The 20,438-nt window shown below is 37.9% G+C and overlaps 1 protein-coding gene across 1 annotated transcript in view; it reads left to right on the top strand.

The window, feature by feature from the left end:
- The window catches only part of BARD1 (BRCA1 associated RING domain 1), a 71,304-nt gene that overhangs the window by 3,491 nt on the left and 47,375 nt on the right, over positions 1 to 20,438 (top strand). Inside the window, exons 2-3 of the mRNA XM_059052785.2 lie at positions 7,217 to 7,273; positions 11,571 to 11,719. Coding sequence (XP_058908768.1) covers positions 7,217 to 7,273; positions 11,571 to 11,719 — 206 coding nt within the window. The remainder of the gene's footprint in view (positions 1 to 7,216; positions 7,274 to 11,570; positions 11,720 to 20,438) is intronic.

Raw genomic sequence — 20,438 nt, 5'->3', positions numbered from 1 at the left:
ATTTATTATTATTTTTAATTTTTAAAAATTTTTATTTATTTATTTTTGGCTGCATTGGGTCCTCTTTGCTGCGTGTGGGCTTTCACTAGTTGTGGTGAGCCGGGGCTACTCTTCGTTGTGGTGCCTGGGCTTCTCGTTGCAGTGGCCTCTTTTGTTGCAGAACGTGGGCTCTAGGCGCGCAGGCTCAGCAGTTGTGGCGCACAGGCTTAGTTGCTCCGAGGCATGTGGAATCTTCCGGACCTGGGATCAAACCCGTGTCCCCTGCATTGGCAGGCGGATTCTTAACCACTGCGCCACCAGGGAAGTCCTCTAGTGACTTTTACAATTGTAGTTGATTTACAATGTTGTGTTAGCTTCCAGTGTACAGCAAAGTGATTCAGTTATACATATATGTACATTTTTTTATATTGTTTTCCATTATGGTTTATTACAGGATGTTGACTATTCTCTGTGCTATACTGTAGGACCTTGTTGTTCTAGTGAATTTTTTTTTTTTTTTTTTTTTCCGGCACGCGGGCCTCTCACTGTTGTGGCCCCTCCCGTTGCGGAGCACAGGTTCCGAGCAGGCTCAGCGGCCATGGCTCATGGGCCCAGCCGCTCCGCGACATGTGGGATCTTCCCGGACCGTGGCACGAACCCGTGTCCCCTGCATTGGCAGGCGGACTACCAACCCCTGCGCCACCAGGGAAGCTCTGTTCTAATCAACTTTAAGTAAAAAGTCAAAAAACAGTCTTGTGATTTTTAAGTTAGGTGATTTTATTTTTCTAAATTATCTCTTGTTTTAGTAAAGTTGATTGAGGTTGTTTTCTCTTATATTTTGAGGCTGCATAGCTTAGTGGTTAAGAGAATGGATTTTGGACCCTGGCTTCAAATGCTGGCTCAGTGATTTTGGACAAATTATTTCATCTTTGTATGCTTCCTTTTTTTGACCTGCCGATGAGTTAGTAGTAGTTTCTACTTTATAAGTTTGTTAGGGGAATTAAATGAGTTAATTTGTAAGGTACTCAGAGCAGTGTGTGTTATGTTCTAAGTGCTATATGAATGCTTGTAAAATAAAGGGTAGATTTCCTGACTCCTCCATTAGCCTTTGTGTTTCTTCATTAGTTTGGAATGTTGAGAGGCATTCTTATAGGCCGTTCATCCTTTGATGGGATGATTACTCCCTTCATTGTTAGGAAACAGTCCCTGAGGCACTGGAAGTTGTGTAAGTGGTGATGCAGTGAGGCTTTCCACCTTTAAGGTGCTATTCTTAGTTATAAGACATGAAGTGTACACACAGTTCACGGTGAATTAGGATGAAGGCCAAGGGGATGCAGAGAAGAGTATTTGGGTGGGACCAGTGGAGGAAAGAGTCCTGGACTCTTGAATTGGGGCTTGGAGAGATTTTTATAGGTGAGCCGGGTAGAGGATTATAGCAAATAAAAATATGCTAAAAAGTATGTAGAATAGAGGGGGAGTGAGTCAGGTGGGCAGTGTTAAAGACAAGGTCAGATCCTAGGGATTAGAAGCTTAACATTGTTTCACATAGTTACTCCCTGAGGAGAGCAATTTGTGTAACTTTCCTGGGACCCCTGTGTCCTTATATGTAAAATGAGGAAAATGGATGAATTGATTTTTCAGGCTCTCTCCAATTCACAGATTCTGGAATTATTAGTGTCCTTTGGATGCAAAATATTGTTTAAAACTTTTTAGTGAAGTTTGACATACACATAGAAAAGGGCACAAAATCATTGGTGTTCACGTATCATATGTTCCTCCAAATTATGGGATTTATTTACTTTTGTGGTATTTTGATTCTTTGATTGACACCTGTCTCCTTCAGTTATACTGCACATTTCATAAAGACAGGTTCACATTTGCAGTCACAGTGCTGGACACATAGTTTCTTAGTGTTTGTTAAATTAAGACATGAAAATTTAGATTAAGTTAGGATCACATTGCAGATGGAAATACCAGAGGACCTGGTTAATTCACTTTGAATTGCCAAGAATCCTCCAGAGGTTCCTGGTAGTAAACAGTGACTAAAGTTTCAGGGGAGATGCAGAAGGTGCAGGTCTTTCCCCCTGGGATTTAAAGCTAGAACCACGACAGGCACAGTCCTGTTACAGGCTACACATGCCTGGTGTTATATAGGGCTTGTGACTGCCACGGAGACTTTCCAGACACATTGAGCACCCTTTAGTACTGTCCTCCATAGCAGAGGAGATGGAATTACAAGTGAAGTTACAGATATGCAGGTCTGGGGCCCAGAGGACAATTTTCAGGCTGAGAGTACAAATTTGAAAGTTATCTGCGTATATGTGGCAATTGAAGGCATACTTCTGGAAGTGAGCTGGGAAGAGGGTATAAAGGTGAATGCCTATGTCTGAGCCTGGAAACTCAATATTTGAACATCGGGTGGAGGAAGTGATGCTTTAAGGACAGGAATATCAGCAATTACTTAGATACTGTTTTGCTTTGGAGGAAAGGGAATATAGAAGACAAAATAACCAAAACTGTTTGAGCTGGGTATACATGATATTCTCTGTGGCTTATCTGTCTCCTAATAGTAGATTCTATTATAAATAGTCATTAATAGATAGAATTCTATTACTCCTTTGATTTTGGGGATATTTGGCTCATTGATTTATTCAGTATTTATTGACACTGAACAATTAGACATGAGATACTATTTTTCCCATGTGATTTACTTTAATATGGCATAAAAATAACTATACAAAATAAGATGCTTTCATGTCATTATCCATATCCCTTACTTGTTAACAATTTTATTTATTCTCCTCAAGAAAAATAAAGCCAATTGTTTAATTGGCTTGGGGAGCCTCTGCATTTTGGTGTTAAATGTGTTGGTCCACAGCTAAAAATAGCATGGGAATTTTCTAAAACTCAAGCGCACTGTAGTAGCTATCTTGCCTAATATTAAATAGCAGTTGATATCTCATAGAAGCTTAGGGAGTCATTCAGTTAAGAAATAGGTCTGCCTCTGTATTGTAATCTCAACTGGATTTACTTTCCTTTTCTTCTTTGCAAAGAAAGTTTTCTCTCAATAGGACCTTTAAAAAGAAAAAAAAAAAGTTTATTTTCCCTACTTAGTTCTTCCCTAAGTTATAATCCTCTGACTGTACCGGTCTTTCCAAACCAACTACATATAAAGTAACAGACGTATGACTGCAGATGGAAAAAAATAAAGTAGCTGAATTTTCAAGGTACAGAAGTCCTGTTACCATGCAAATGTCTTTTGTTATTCTTGTGGATTTTTTTTCCTTCTAATATATATGTATATCAAACAAAAAATAGAGTAAGGATAAAATAGAATTGTTAACATAAATGCATTTTGTATGTAGTCTTCCACTTAGTTCGTTCACTAAGGATTTATTGAAATCCTGCTGTTCGCATAGCACCATAGCTAGGTAGGTAATGGTGTGTTGGGGAACTCAGAAGAATTGAAAGTCAAGATCTCTTGCCTGTAGGACTACAATCTATTTGGAGACTTAAGAAAAAAAAGAAAAGAAAAGAAAGAATCAGGCAGATAAAATACAAAATACTTAGTTTTCAACGTTGATTTCCAGAGCCCCAGCTTGATGCCATCTCTGGAACTTTAGAGCATTTTGTACTTAAGTCATATGTTAACTCGGCTTATAAAACTACCCAGCCAGATTATAAGCCCCTTAGGAAAGAGTGTAATGCAGTCAACTTTGTGTCCTTTGTATGTGTCTGCTGCAGGGTACAGATTCTGTACAAGTGATGGCATGGAAACTAAATTCCAAGAAATTCTGTGCTTCTTTGTTGAGTGTCATTTTTATTGTATCATCCTGGATAGTATTTGGAAAATGGGTTCGGCTTGAATAGTTTTGTGGTAGGAGGAAGTATATTCTAGGCTGGGGACAGTCTGAGCAGTACTAGCCTTGGAATTGGTCATAAGGTGTTTGGCAAATGGTACAGACACTGACTGGCCTGGTAAGAGCAGTTTTGTTGAGGAGCAGTGAGAACAAAGGTTGCCTGGCTTTGGAGTAACCAGACGGTGAAGAACTTTTTAATATTAAGTTTTTAAAAATTGAAAGTAATACATGTATATGCCAAAGAATTAAAATAACATGGTATATGGTTATTAAATATTTGTTAAGTGAATGACAAATAAGTCTGAATCTTCTTCAGGAACCCACTCTGATCAGTTTCTTGTGTATCCTTTAAGAGGTTCTCTATGGTTGTACCTCGGATGAGAGGGTACCAGTCATCAGGTAGATGTATCATGATTTATTCAACCATTTCCTTGGTAGAAATTTAGATTGTTTCCAGTCTTGTGCTGTAATAAACAAGACTTATGCTGGAGTGAATCTCCTTGTCCATGTGCCTTTACATTAAAAATTTTTTATTAGAATTATACGTGAACACAGTTGACAAAGTCAATAATAGGACAAAGATTATAATGAAAACATTCTTTTGCCTCATCCCTTATCACCCTTGAGTTCTATACTCCAGATACAACCTCTTTCATCTCTTTTAATTCTTTAATTTCCAGATTACAAAATGTGTTTCTATTGCTAGTTCTAGATTTTTTTTTCCATTTTAGACATTCTTTGTTAACTTCCTAACTTCCTACTCTGAAAGATGAGTTTTTTTTTTTTTATTACCAATGATGAACTTTCTACTATGGAAGATGACTGGATATAGAATTCAAAGTACAAAATAATTTTCATTCATTACTGTGAAGGCCAAATGTTTGTTCCTTGTCCCCCGTGAGATGTCTTATGCAATTCTGAATCCTTTAAAATATATATATATATTTATACACACACACATATGTATCTGACATTTTATTATTTCTTAGTTTCTGGAAGCTTTTGGTATTTTGTTTAGATAGATATCTTTAGTGTTTTGAAATTTCAATTTTTCAAGCATCTGAGATTATCCTTGCAGTAGGATAGTTGAGTTAAAGTTTGGTACATTTAAAATTTTGATAGATACTGTCTGGATGTAATAAGAATTCTTTTATTCCAGAGTGTCTTCTCAGCTAAGCTCTAGACATTTTCAGAAAGTCTCGCTTTGACAAAGATCCGTGCCACCTTCTGTGTAGTGTATCTATTCTTTGAGCTCTTCCATTAAAATTCTTTTGAACTTGGCACTACCATCTCCCAGCTTTGGCTATAACACTCCTCTCTCTGCTCCTTCCCCCAACACATGCGTGCACATACTTTTCATTCACTCTCCCAGTGTCTTTTCTCATCTATTAACAGCAATAAAAAGTATTTTCTAGGTCACTAATTAGAATAATTAGTAGAGTTGATCAATTATTTGTGGTACTAGATTCATTGCTACTTGCACTGTAGCAAGCATCTTGTTGCTAGGGTGAAGGGTAAGAACTATAGATCAAGGGGTACAGAGTCATCTTAGGATGGAAATTTAAGTTCTGAAGTAGAATCAAGGCACTGAGTCAGGTATTGGCAGAGAAAGCCAGAAGGCTGTGGACTGCGTCCTGGGGGTAAACCTACATGGAGAGATGGGAAAAGAAGCAGCTAAGGACGAGCTGAAATCAGCACATAAATGTGCTGTAAGGAAATTAAAACTAATGGAAGGGAAGGTTTCAGGAAAGAAGGTGAGGTCGATGTTATTTCACGAAGGGTCAAGTTCGAGAAAGAGGACCAAAAGATGCTTTGGAGAGCAGTTTGAGCAGAGTGGTGGGAATTAAAGCCAGGAAGGAAAGGAGATGGAGTTAGCTGATAGCTCTGTGCCCTGGGCTGGTAGGGAATCCAAGGAGCTAATACTGAATGGAAGTCTTTCCATGTGGAAAGCAACCTGAATATGGAGGTTTGGTCAGGGTGATGGGATAAAAGAGAAGGGGGATATTATGATAGGAGGAAGTGAGATCACACCACTTTGGGGATCTTAGAGGCAGAGTTCATAATGGAGTAGAATTCACATGTGATTCGAGATCAGAGGTTCGGTTTGGTAGGTAAAGTAATGAACAAAAATTATAGGACCAGCATGAGCATTGTAGTAAGAATCGTCTGAACTGCCAGAATCACAGAAGTGGCTGGCACATCACAAGTCATATTTTTATCACCATGTTCTATGTAGTGTGATAGAAAAATCAGATATTCTGAGTTTTTAAAAAGTGATGGGTTTTATAATGTCAGTGAGCCCCATTTTCATTATCTTGAGTATATAACATTGTGGGTGTGCTGTGTTTTTAGCACTCTTTCTGAAAGCTCAATTTCACTTTAATGTTCATATCTATTAAAATGTGCAGTGTGATCCTTTTGATCTTTCAAGAAGTGTGGAAAACTGTTTTTATTGATATATGGTATGTGTACAGAGGTAACTGGATAATAATGGTGTAAATACCTACAGGTCCTATAGGGTTAGAATAATAAACGGAGCACAAAAATGTTCGCGCTTTAAAAGCTTTACTTCTCCTGTTTGCTCGTGCCTCATTATGCCCTCTGAATATAATGACTTGATATGTGCTTATTAGTCAAGTAGCATTACCTTCTTAGAATTATCAAACTCAGCAGGTGTTTTTTGATGGAAACGTTGGAAATACTTAATTGTCTGCAGACAGCCAACCTGATGATTCCCATTTGCAGTTGCTTTAAAGAAAACAAACAACTTCCTGTAAAATGAAAGAATGGCTGCATTTTTGATAAGACATCTGTAAAAAATTGGTGGGTACTTGACAACAACCGGAAACCAATTTTTTTTTTTTTTTAATGGGAAACCATAAATTCTTATGGTCAGAGTGACCAGATGTCCTATTTTTCTGTGGCAGTCCTGCTGTTCTATCTAGTTTTCACTCAGAAGTGTTCTCATTTGGACAATATACTACATAGTCATTCTACTTGTGGGTCTGATTTTTGAGATTTATGGTCTACACTTTGAGTCATTAGTTGAAAGAAGCAGCCAGGGGTTGGTTTTGCCTTTTGTAAGAGGTTCAGAGATATTGAACAAAGTTGCTTCTTTCTATGATTTCACAGTATATGCATTATAAAAAGTGTTACAGTTTGTACTGAGTTTGGTAGTTGCTATTTGAATTCAGCAGGTGTGTGATGAGACAATATTTAATCAGGGAGTAACAACCTTTCAAATGAATACATCCTTAATTTCTTCTGTTTTGAGAAAGAAATATGGTAGTGTTGGGTCTTGGACTTGTGAAACGTTGAGTAAAAAATGTTTATCTAACAACGACCTAAGTCTTGATTATTTTTCTTTCTTCAAACAGCACTAATATTCTGAGGGAGCCTGTGTGTTTAGGAGGATGTGAGCACATCTTCTGTAGGTAAGTAATTATGGTTTATGATAGATACACACAAATTTAGTGTAACTATGTTTTTTACTAGGTAATAGTCATGCAATCATATGATACTAATATTACCTTATGTTGTGTAACTCTCATAGATTGTAAAGTGACTTACTGTACATTATCTCATTTTGGTCCTTTCAGCTGTCTTAATTTACAAATCAGAAACTAAAAGCTCAAGGAGGATGACTTGTTGACAGTTACAAAGCTTAGTAAGTGGCTTTGCTAAGTTTTGGGGAAAAGTTAATATCTGTTATATAATCCAAATATGTCTCTCTTATTTTTCCAGTTAGTTTTGAATCCAGACTTTGCAAATTGTGAAACTTTAGTTCTTATCGTTACTGGATTAGTTTCCTAGGGCTGCCATAACAAAGTACCCAAAACTGGGTGGCTTAGAGCAACAGAAATTATTGTCTCACAGTTCTGGAGGCTAGAAATGTGACAGCGAGGTGTCAGGTAGGTTGGTTCCTTCTGAGGGTGATGAGGGAAAATCTGTGCCATGCCTCTCTCCTACCTTCTGGTGGAGAATTTTTGGATTCTGGCATTCTGTCCTTGGCTTATATAGATACATCACTCTGATCTTAGCCTTCATGTTCACATGGCAGTCTCCCTTGTGTGCATGTTTGTCTTTGTGTCCGAATTTCCTCTTTTTATAAAATACCAATTATATTGGATTAGGGTACTCACCCTGATGATCTCATCTTAACTTCATCGTTTACAAAGACCCTATTTCCAAATAAGATCCCATTCACAGGTCCTCGGGTTTAAGACTTCAGCATCTTTCGGTGGGACACAATTTAAGCCATAACAGTTATTATAAAATTATATCCATTAACGCCCTGGCTGAGAGGTTAGTATATTAGGTTTTCATCTCATCTTATTTCTTATTCAGGAGGAATCAATTAAAGGAGCGAATGTCATAGTTTAATTGTCTGAGACAGGGTTAATATATCCTCCTCTGAATCAGTCTTTTAATTATTTCAAGTTATGACTGTGATTATCTGGCATGCGCAGACTGTAATATGAAGTTTAAGCACATGTGGAAGTAATTTACTGTATGACTTCAGTGGGCTGGGGATGTGTGGAGGGCAGCTGTGCTTGGGGTCCCAATTTTGTTTCTAGAAACATAGGTCTGTTACATAGGGCATATCCAGAAGGAGGATGGGGTAGGAAATAGTATCTATTGCCTACCTGATGTCTCCATCTGGATGACGAAATGGGATTTCAGACTTGATATGTTCAGAGCAGATCTGTTGATCATCTTCCCCTTTACCCTGTTCCTGCCTCGGTAATCTTTATAGCAGTAACTGGTGCCACTGGAATAAATGGTATCAGAGTTGCTCAAAGCAAAAGCCAGTAGTCATACCTGGTTGCTATTTTTCTTCCTTATCCCACGTCATTGAGTTCTGTTAAGTTTCACCTCAAAATGTGCCCTAAATCTTGAACTTTCCCACTTTTCTCTATATTTACTACTGTTTATACTTTGGTCCAAGCCACCATCAAATTATCTCTCCTCAGACTATTGTCAAAAGTTCATAGCTGGTTCGCGTCCCCATTTTCTACGTTCTTGTGAGTGATCTCACAAGAGATCTTTTGAAAATGTAAATCACATTCGTATCATTACGGCTCTTAAAGTCCTTCAGTGACTTCCTATTACAATGAGAATGAAATCCAAACTCTGCACTGAGGCCCAGGAGACCCTGTGCAGGGCCCAGTCCTTGCCTGCGTCTCGGACTGCACATTCCTCTGGCTCACACTGTTTAGCCACCTTCTCCTTTTAGTGCATTAAACACATCAAACTCACTCCTGCCCCAGGACTTTTGCACTTACTATTTCTTCCATCTAGAATGTACTTCTGCCAGATTTTTGTGGAGCTAGCTTTTCATCAGTTCCATTTCAGCTCAGATATTACCTCCTCCAAGAGGCCTCCCATTATTCCTGTATAAAATTTTGATCACTCCCTGTCTCCACTCTGGAGCAAGCAAATTTGTTTCAAGGGTTGTACTCACTGTATATAATAGATTAGTGATAAACCTGGAGCATAACAAACTTGAAATTGTATGTAATGAAATTGTATGTAAAGCTTGTCTATATGTGTGTGTTCCATACATTTAATTGGATTCTAAAGGGTTCTGTGACTTTAAATGGCCAATGAAAGATTAAGGAAGGCATGCGAACATCTTAAAAGAGAATATGGTCATCTGTATATGAACAGAGGAAAGAATTGATTCAGTGTAGTATGGTTCATTTTTCATTATATTATGCCAAGAATTAGGGTAGCTGTTTGTATTCTTTGCAGATCTGGAGATATGTAAAGCTGCTGAGCAGTGTTGTAAATGCCATGAATTTTTGTGTGTGTGTGTGCGGTACGCAGGCCTCTCACTGCTGTGGCCTCTCCGTTTCGGAGCACAGGCTCCGGACGCGCAGGCTCAGCGGCCATTGCTCACAGGTCCAGCCACTCCGTGGCATGTGGGATCCTCCCAGACCGGGGCATGAACCTGTGTCCTCTGCATCGGCAGGCGGACTCCCAACCACTGCGCCACCAGGGAAGCCCTGAAGTTTTGTTTTTATTCTTTGTTATTTTTTTTGGGGGGGGGGGGGGCTGTGCGGCTTGCGGGATCTCAGTTCACCAACCAGGGATTGAACTCGGACCATGGCAGTGAACGCCCAGAATCCTAACCACTAGGCTACCAGGGACCTCCTGCCATGCAGTTTTTTGTTTATTTTTTTTCTGTGGTACGCGGGCCTCTCGCTGTGGCCTCTCCCGTTACGGAGCACAGGCTCCGGACGCACAGGCTCAGTGGCCATGGCTCACGGGCCCAGCCGCTCCACGGCATGTGGGATCATCCCGGACCGGGGCACGAATCCATGTCCCCTGCATGGCAGGCGGATTCTCAACCACTGCGCCACCAGGGAAGCCCGTGCCATGCAGTTTTAAAAGATGGGTTTGATATGTCGCAGTGCAACTGAAGCATTGGAGTCGAGGGGAGGTTGGAGGGAACACAGATTTTTATCTTATGGCCATGTTCTGCTAGCTTCAGAATACTTTCATGCCAGTCCCTAGTAAAAGTAGTCCATGACTCTCTTTAAGATGTAAGTCTTTAAAAAAAAAAAAAAGAAGTCTTTAAGTCATGTGGCAGGAGGACCCAAACTTTTTGGTCTCAGACCACTTTACACTCTTGAAAATTGATGACCCCAAAGAGATTTTGTTTACTTGTGTGCATATTTCCCATATAAAATAGACATTTAAAAAATACTAATTCATTTAAAAATAACAATAAAAACCCATTACATAATAAATAAATAACACTTTTTAAGGAGAAATAACTATTTTGCAAACTAAAGAAAAAATAGAAGAGTGGCACTCATTTTTGCAGATTTCTTTATTTTGCTGAGTAGAAGACAGGTTACATATTTACATATTTTGAAGGGGGCTCCATTGTAAGAATCCTCTGGCCCTACAAACGAGAGGGTTACATGAAAAGGGATGTAGTGTTTGGAGGAGATGTGGCTTTTACGACTGTTATATTACCCAGTCCTGCTAGAGCCCATCTGGTGAAGCTAAGGGAGGTGTGGATTTAGAGCTTTCTTATTTCAGGATTCACAGATAGGCTTCAGGGGGGATTGTGAACAAACGCTTGTGCACATCTTCATCAGAGTCACAAAGGGTTTGTAACCCCCAAAGTTAGGAAAAACCTTTCTAACTATGAGACTGTAACTCTTGGACATACAACCTGAGGTAATTTAATTGAGTCTACAGGTTATAAAAATACCTGAAGGAACCAAACATCTTTTCTCAAAAACTAAAGCCTTTAGACGCTTGTACAAAAATAAAAGAAAAAACACCTTTCCCCATTTCTTTGCAATAATTTTAGGTATCTCCATGAAGCACAGTGTTAGGTTTAGAGTAGGAAAGGTTGAGATGCATGGCTTACATTCATTAGGTACTAAATATTTTTTTTATATCTCCCTCTGTACTCTCTTTAGAAACTATAGATTTATTTGCAGGGAAAAATTATGCAAACTATTGTCTGGCCAAGTGTAGTCTCTACATAGCAAATTACATAAGCAACTTTAGATTTAGATAGGGTGTGTGTGTGTTTGTGTGTCAGTGTCATACTCTTTCAAAAACACTGTTTTAACTAATATTTTATAATTGACCATTGTTTATTAGAACAGCCTCTGCTTCCTTTACTTCAGTTCAAACTGTTTATTTTTTTCAATTCAGATCCTGCTGAATGTATTGATATCTATATATTTTTTGATCCTTTTTAAGTAATTGTGTAAGTGACTGCATTGGAACCGCATGTCCAGTGTGTTACACCCCAGCCTGGATACAAGATGTGAAGATAAATAGACAATTGGACAGCATGATCCAGCTTTGTAGTAAGCTTCGGAATTTGCTGCATGACACTGATTTTTCAGGTGAGAAATTTCACTGTCTCTCTTAGTTAAATAACTGATAAATTCATATTGATTTCATACAGTATGTAAAATATGAATGACATATTTCAGATGTTAAGATTTATAGTGTTAGGAATCATTTTGAGAGGTGACAGATACCTTAGGGGTAATTAGGTCTGACTCCCTTACTTTATAGATGAGAAACCAGGGTCCAGAGAGGTTAAATGATCTTGCCTGAAGTCACACGTGCAGTTAGTACCAGGAGCAGGAGAAATAGAGCCCGTTTCTTCTGATTGTCAGTCCAGAGACTTTTTCACCACCTATACTACCTGCTTTTTAGTTATAGTAATTTCTGTATAGTATATATGGAATAGTGATTTTGTCCTTAAACTCGGTTAACTATTATTTCACCAGATAGAATACAACCTTTTGGGTATCACTTTTCTACAAATTAGTTGGATTAATTTTGCACATTTTTGAAAGAGCAAAAATCTAATATTCATTTTCTTTTCTATTTGAATGGAGGTTAATGTTTTTCAAATTGTTCTTACACTGTGTATTAACTATATATTTTCCCATTGTGCTTTCCGCTGAGAACTAATTAGCTGTGGAAAGCAAGTAAAGAGTTTTTGAATCTTCATAATCAGATTGAAATTGTCTTTTTATTGACCAGATAACATCATTTTAGCTTGTGTTTATGGGAGAACCTTTTCTTGACTGGCAGTATGCCACGAATGATTGATACATCTCATATAAAATGGTTGAATTTCTGTTTTGAAAACTTTTGATCTTAATTTTCCAACATGATGTGTTATTGTCAGCTACTAAAGGTGAAGTTGATTGGGCAAAATAAGGAAATAAGGCAACTACTTTGAGTCTTATTGACCAGGTCTATATTTCTGAGAAGAATTTAAATCACAGTTTACCTAAGAAAAGTTTTCTTCGTCTGGTTTTCTGATTATTGTATTAGACTCCATTCTTTCATGACAAAATGTGCTATGGTGATAAAGTTTTACTGATTTTCAGATGTAACTATATATGCACATGTTTTAAAAAGTACTTAAAAATAATATGTAGTAAACCTCTTTAAGAGCACAGTGAGGAAAAGTTGTATTAGTTCATCTGGGCTGTTTTCCTTCTTTATCAGACAGTGCTGATAGTGTTTTATTTTCTGTTTAAAACAGATTAGTGTATGATCTGTACCCCCTCCCCCCGCCCCCTTACCACTGATTAAAACAGGAGTTGTTAATTACGAGTCCATGCATCTTTAGCAGTGTTGGGGCGTGGGGCAGGGGTAATTAGCGAGTCTCTTGAGTTAAGTGTACAATATGAAAAATGTTCATGTCTATGTGAAAGTCTTTCCTCAGATTCTTAAAGATATGTGATCTGTTAGGAATGTTGGCCATACATTGAAATTTGGGTGCTATCTATATTTTGTCTGTGGCTGTCATGATGTTCGATTCTTCTTCAGTTGCTGTAGAGTAGTATATTAACTTGCTAGGGCTGCTGTAAGAAAGTACCACAGACTGGGTAGCTTATCAACAGAAATTTATCGTCTCACAGTTCTGAAGGGGAGAAGTTCTAAATCAAGGGCTAGGTGAGTTTGGTTACTTTGAGGTCTGAGAGGGAGGCGTGTGTTCCAGACTTCTCCTTGACTTGTAGAAGGCGGTCTTCATGTTCACATGGTGTTCTCCATGTATGCATGTTTGTGTCAAATTTCCCCTTTTTGTAGGGACACCATTCATATTGCATAGGGCCCCACTTTCCTCATCTTTACCAATTATATCTGCAGTGACCCTGTTTCTAAATAAGGTTATGTTCTGAGGTAATGGGATTAGGACTTCAATATATGAATTTTGGGAGGGACACAGTTTAACCCATAAACAAGTAATATGACATTTTTAATGATGATAATGGGGGAGCAGAATAGCCTTCAGTGGGTTGCTTGTAGTCAGTTATCGCATGCCGGGGTATTGCGTACCATTTGGCGCAAAGAATTAGATGACTCCTCAAGAAATTTTACTGTAGTTAGTGATGTTTGAACTGTCAGTAAGTCTTTCATATTTTGTGGACCATGGAATATGAAATGCCTTAATATTTCATCATTAAAGATATTTAGGAAAATTGCTGAGTTGAGAACAAGTTTTGGTGTGGGACCCTGAGGCCTTTTGGAATGCTGTCTTTCTCATCTCACAGGAGAGGTGGAGTTTGGGGAAGGAATTATGGTGATTCACTTTCCAAAGGCCATTTTGTGTTCATTTTCCTTACTATAATGAATAATAATTACCTTAGTCATTACCAGACTTTAGCTGTGCCGGCTTTAATAGTTTACTTATTTTAAGGTGAAGTGAAATTTCACTAATTGCCTAACCTATAATCAGAATTTTAGGATCTTTATGCTGTAGGTGAGGAAATTGAGGGCCTAGGTTAAGCAGGGTGGTCGTGCTGTCAGTTTCTTATTGTTTTATCGTTTAACATGGTGCTTTTGTTAGAAGTTTGGGCATTAGTTTTAGTTGTTGAATTGTGTTGGAGGAAAAATTGGCAGTGTTAAGACTAATTCATATCCTAGAGACTAGACTTAATTAAAACAATTTTAAAACAAACTCTTAGGTTTTGGTTTCAATAATCCATTTTATAATGGTGACATCCTCCTTTGCTACATTTAAGAGAAGATGAAATAAGTCTATAGTATAAACCTACTTTTCTATCTGGATCTGTAATTTCCATGGTACAAAGTGTTTTCTACTTATTGTGAGTTGCATTGTTACCAACTTTTCCTCCTAAGGTCCCCCAAAACAAATTTAGCCTTGAAGGGCATTTGAGGTGTTTTCTTTCGGTATATCCCTTGGTTCCTTATAGTTTATCTATTCAATATATTTCGTGTATATATACCTTTTTGTTAGTTTATTATCTAGCAAGTACTTCTAAAACTAAAGTATAAGGCAAACTCAGTGAATATGTAGAGGAAACTAACAGTTGGGGACAAATAATGGTTGATCCTCTTTATAATGAGGAAATTGGAAAATGATATCATTATAAAATAAAGGTGTTAGATTAAGTGATTCCTGAGTTCTAGCTCCAAAATCATATGGTTCTGTTTAATAGTCAAGTCCTGAAGATGGTGAATTAAGCGGAATGGTTGGACATCTCCCACATTTTCTGTATTTATTTTTTTAAACCTGTAGTTCACAATTCATCTTCCAAATGAACCTTGTTACTTTCATTTACTATAAAATATATAATTACTATAGTTAAGATGGGTAATTAGGAAGAACTTGTTAAATCGTGGACATAGTATATAGTATACTGGAGATAAAGAAGCTTGATTTATAGTAATACTTTCTCAAATCAACTTCTCAATACTTGAAGAAATTTTTCTTGGTTCAGTGTACTTTTAAAGAGAAGAGTTTGTCTGTCATAAATTTTTCTGACAACCATTTATGAATAATTTTACCTTATTCTTTAAAACGTAGTCTGCTTTCTACCAGTGGCGTTAAATTTAAAAGTTTTTATTTTCTCTTGCTGCCTATCATATTAAATCAGACCTTGCAGGTGCTGGTTAGGTTTTGTGAAGCATATGTTGGTGTTGGTGACATTAAAAAAAATGCTTTGATTATGCTTTCATAGGATCCCAACTTTCCTTTCTGTTTTCTGGTTTGGGAGAGATCCTGGTCTTTCTGTAGCAAATTACATAGTGTTTCATATATGCTGTGACTTTTTTATAATAGATGAAGATGAGCATTTGAATAGCTGTGTCGCTGTTGTTTTGTTTTAAATAGAACTGAATACTTCTTAACTTACAAAATAATCATTCTTTAGTGAAGGCGTTAATGTTGCACAGATGGTAGCAAAGTACTTTCCTTTGATTTTTAATAAGGGACTAGTTTGTCAAAGAGATTTCTCAACTTCTGTTGTGAAACCTATAATAGAGAATAATTTGAAAGGCACATCGTGTACATCATTATAATCCTTTGATGTAGATTAATGATGGCTAAATCACATTTTCTAATGGCCTCCCTTTTCCATAGTTTATTACTAAATTTTAAGAAAAACACTTGGCTAAGCAGCTCCTTAGCAACATGTGTGTGTCTGTTCCTCGATATTTTGTGGTGTACTCAGAAATATTTAAATTCAGAGAATAGAATTCTTTTAAAAATGTCATCATTAAGAAATTTACTGTGTAGAGGAAGGACCAATATTTTTCTTCATGAAATGAGTATGATAATTTATCATGCTTAGAAGCATTCACCGGTAAAAACTGTTGTAGCTGTTAGTAGTAAGATTTATGTTCCAGCAGTGGTGGTGATTTTGCTTTTTACAGTCTTAACTTAGTTATACTGTGTAAAATCCAGAACTTGAAATCATGCTTGCTGTAGTGGTTCTTGCTTAGTTAGGACAAGATGCATAATCAAAATCTTCTTAAGTAAATTTATTACTGGATGATTAGTGAGATTATTGTGTACAATGTAAACTACATAAATATATGCTCTCTGCATTTACTCCTTTATAAGTTAGGAAATATGTGCTCCTGAGTTTGAAGTTTTGTTGTCTTTTTAGATTTAGATTTTTTAGTTGATTGTGTTGTTACTACCTACAAGCCTTAATTTTCCTTTAAAATGCCTAATTCTACATTTTGGAAGTTTTATAAGTGTTGAGGACTTTAGAATTTGACATTGTTTTTAATTGAAAATGTCATCATATATGTTTAATAATAAATTTTTAAAAAATCAAGTACGAGTTTTTACAGACTACCAGAGGATTAACCTTTAAGTCTTTGTAATCCTGAGTCTTTCTTGTTGTGGCCTCTCCCGTTGCGGAGCACAGGCTCAGCGGCCATGGCTCACGGGCCCAGCCGCTCCGCGGCACGTGGGATCCCCTCGGACCGGGGCACGAACCCGTGTCACCCCTGCATCGGCAGGCGGACTCTCAACCACTGCACCACCAGGGAAGCCCCTGAGTCTTTCTTAAAAAGTAATCTTGATAACATTTCATTTTGACCTTTTCTCTAGTCTCGAGATTATGTCGGAAAGGACTTGGTTTTGAAATCTACTTGTCACTGCAGAGAAAAGACCTTGTTGAATTTAGACATAAAGTCTGTGTGAATGGATCCTCATTCCGATTGCTTTTATTTCCAAGATCCTGTCCTAATAGCAGTTTTCTGAGCAGGTGATGTTCAGTTCGAATGTAAAAGGATATCAGAGGGTCTGCTGTTATTCGGATACCCACTCCTCCTTCCAGCTGGGTTTGTCATTTACTGACTTTTCTGTGCAGTGCTTTCCTTTTCCATTTCCAGGAGGAAGGGATTGCTTCTTTGGAGTGGAGTGGAGTTTGAATTCTTTTGCTTGGCAGGGATCATATCTCTGAAATTTCTACAGAGATAAATGCTAATTGTTTTTCAGAATCCACTGTTACATTTTTTCTTGTCTGTTTAAAGTGCTGTCTTTTACTTGGCAGATCTATTTATAAAGATAGGACTTTTGTACTTAAGAAACATGAGGTGAAAGAATAGGCAAGAGATTTTGAACTTTAGAGAAGATCTGAGATTTTAGTTTATTAATCCTCTTGTGTATTAATAATTTTAAACTGATAAAATAATAAAGTGTTCTGTGTGAATAAAGAATATCTAAAAGGAATTCAAAAAATAATATTTCATAACTTCCTTTTCTTTTGCTAATATTTTAAGACATGAGAAATGTTGAAATGTATTCCCAGAAACAATAAGAAAAATGAAATTTAAATTATGTTGTCTCTTTTAACTATGAAAGCTTTGTAGGAAGAGCACACTTGACAATTTTATATAACACTGTAGTAACGCCAGACATGCTTATTCCCTACACAGTGGCGGTTACCAGTCCTTAGGCGAAAGGTGCACCGGTGACTGTTGGTTTTCTTCTTAAAGTAACTTAGTGTTAGCACTTGGTTCATTCAAAATTTTCTCTTGATTCCATAATGTAAGAGAACTGTTATACAGAGTTCTCTTCAGCTTGAATGAGGAGTGACCTCGGGAGAAAAACATGACTCAAATAATGTCCTTTTTCCTTCTTCTTTAAAAAATGAGACACATAAAACGTATTTCAGTTGTCCTAGTTGCCTATAGGAGATTCAGTCTGTGTTAATTTGGAGAATGAGTATCAGGCCGTGTGAAATTATTTGTTAGTCACTGTCAGTCCTGTCAAGTGGTGGTGGTCATGGTGATGGTGTTTTTTCTAGTTTCCCTGCCTTTCTGGTGTTCTTTTTTGTACCTGAAATGGCCTCTTGATAATCCGGTTTGTGTGGAGACAAGAGCACTGGATTGGGAGTTAGGAGACTCCCTTCCTCTCCTTTTAAACTTCACTGCCTCTTATTTAAAATGAGAGAATTGGACCAGGTGATCCTCAAGATTTCTTCTAGCCCTTAAGTTGAATTCTAACCTCCGTTGTATAAAAATACCTGTCAAGATTTAAGAGAGGATATCAGGTAATTTATTCATCAGTTCATCAATGTTTTCTGAGCACGATTTATGTGCACACCTCTGTGCTGGGCTGACCTGGGTTGGTTTTACCTGCCTGTATGGGGTGAGAGAAGAGAATTTCAGGGGAATATTTTTTAAAGAAAAGTGAATGGGCTTAAAGGCAAAAACAAAGCAAGGGAACCTGAAGAGGGATCACTGCCAGAATCAGAAAGGGAAAACGGTACAGTTCATCACTGACTCTTTGTGGAGCATCTGTTAACAGGCAAGATCAGTAGGTCTGAAAAATTACAGTACATACAAAGATTATACTATATGTGTGTAGAGAAAGGCTCACTTCTCCTTTCCCCCCCACCCCCACTCCCCTCACCCCCAGGTGCCAGTCTCAGGTCCTGGTTGTGCTTCTGACCAACCGGCTATAGATTGGAAGCTCCCGTCAACTCCTCAGTTTGAATAATTTGCTAGAGTGGCTCACAGAATTCAGGAAAGCATTTTACTTACCAGATTACTGGTTTATTATAAAAGGATATAACTCAGGAACAGCCAGACAGAAGACATGCTTAGGGCTAATAGGTATGTTGAAGGGGTAAAGGGCCGCTCTCCCAGCAGCTTCACACGGTCATCAGCCTGGAAGCTCTCTAACCCTGTTTTGGGGGTTTTTTAATGGAGACTTCTTTACCTAGGTATGATTGATTAAATCATTGGCCATTGGTGATTGGCTCAACCTCAATCCCTCCTCTTCCTGGAGGTCAGGGGGTGGGACTGAAAGTGCTAACCCTATAATCCAGGTTGGTTCCCTTGGCAACAAGCCCCCGTCATTGGGGGCTTTCCAAAAGTCACCTCATTAACATAAACTCAGGTGTGGTTGAAATGGGGCTTGTTATGAATAGTAAAAGACACCCGTTTCACCTTTTTCATTGGAGCTATTTTGGGGACTGGGAACACAACGAAATATAACAAAAGATGCCCCTGTGGTTCATACAGGAAATTACAGGGGTTTTAGGAACTATGTGCCTGGGACAGTGGACAAAGACCAAATATATATTTCTTGTAAATCACAATATCACATATAGTGTGTACTTAGTGAAACTTCTGAATGTTTACTTAGTGAAAACATATGAATTCAAATGCCAGCTCTATCACCAATTAGGTATATAACTTCATGCAAGTTTTATTTTCTATTTGTTTAATTTACCTAAGAAATAGAAGAGAACATTCTCTTAGCAACTGATTAAGCAATAGAAAAGTGTGTAAAGTGTGAAAGTCCCCCCTTCACCCTTTATCCCCAACCAAAAAACACAAAATCTTTTTCAGAGGTACTGTTTTCATTGTTTAACCTTCCTAGTCTTTCTTTTATGAATTTATGAAAATATTTGGACATAAACACAATAGAACTTTAAAAATGTAAATAGGGTTGTGCTACACTTAAAGTGTCTTGAGGATGTTTGCATGTTAATTGACATGTATCACGGCTACATAAGATTTTGTAACAATAGTTTCCAGTGAATGAATACTGACTTTTTTCCTAATTTGGGCTATTACAAATATGGCTGCAATTAACACACATCTATGTTTGCAGGCACATGTATGAATATTTTGTATATTTTGTAAGATGGGTTACTGGAGGTAAAGTTGCTTTGTGAAAGAGCATGTGCATGTAAAATTTGCAAATATTTTATCACATTGCCCCTGAAATTCCTCAGTGCAGTGCTGCATCTTTGTTGATACTTGGCAAAGGGCCTATCATGGCTTCCTGCGTGTACAGGGGGTTGCAATCAGGAAAGGAGCTCTGAGCTTTGGGGAACTGACTGTTTTTATAGTAAGCAGAAATAGGCGTGCTTTTTTTCCCCCTGGGGAGATACTACCACATCCCTCACGGTGGCTTGCTGCAAACACAGCCCTGAGAAATGGCCTGGGTAAAAAGCAGCCAGGGCCTTGCCTTCTTGGTACATCCTGCAAGAGTATGTAGGGATGTTGAGGAGCCTGGGCGGCCTGTCTCTTCCAGCATCAGTGTTTTTTCTCTAGGTGCCTTCAGTGGTATAAGCCAGAAACATACGAATTGTTTTTGTCACCTTCTCCTTTATTCATTTCATCACCAAATCCTGTAAATCTTATCTCCGAAATATTTTTCAAATAATTGTACTTCTTTCTTTTTCTACTGTCACCTCCCCAGGCTATCATCTTCTACTTAGTCTCCTATTTCGGCCTCTTAATGGTTATTCTTGCATCCACTCTTGCTTTCTTCCGACCTATTCTCCCACACTCAAGCCAAGAGGGATCTTTTAAAAACAC

Source organism: Kogia breviceps, chromosome 2 (assembly GCF_026419965.1).
Source record: "Kogia breviceps isolate mKogBre1 chromosome 2, mKogBre1 haplotype 1, whole genome shotgun sequence".
Lineage (NCBI taxonomy): Eukaryota > Metazoa > Chordata > Mammalia > Artiodactyla > Physeteridae > Kogia > Kogia breviceps.
Note: the sequence above shows the minus strand (reverse complement) of the source record. Positions and strands in the feature narration are given on the sequence as shown.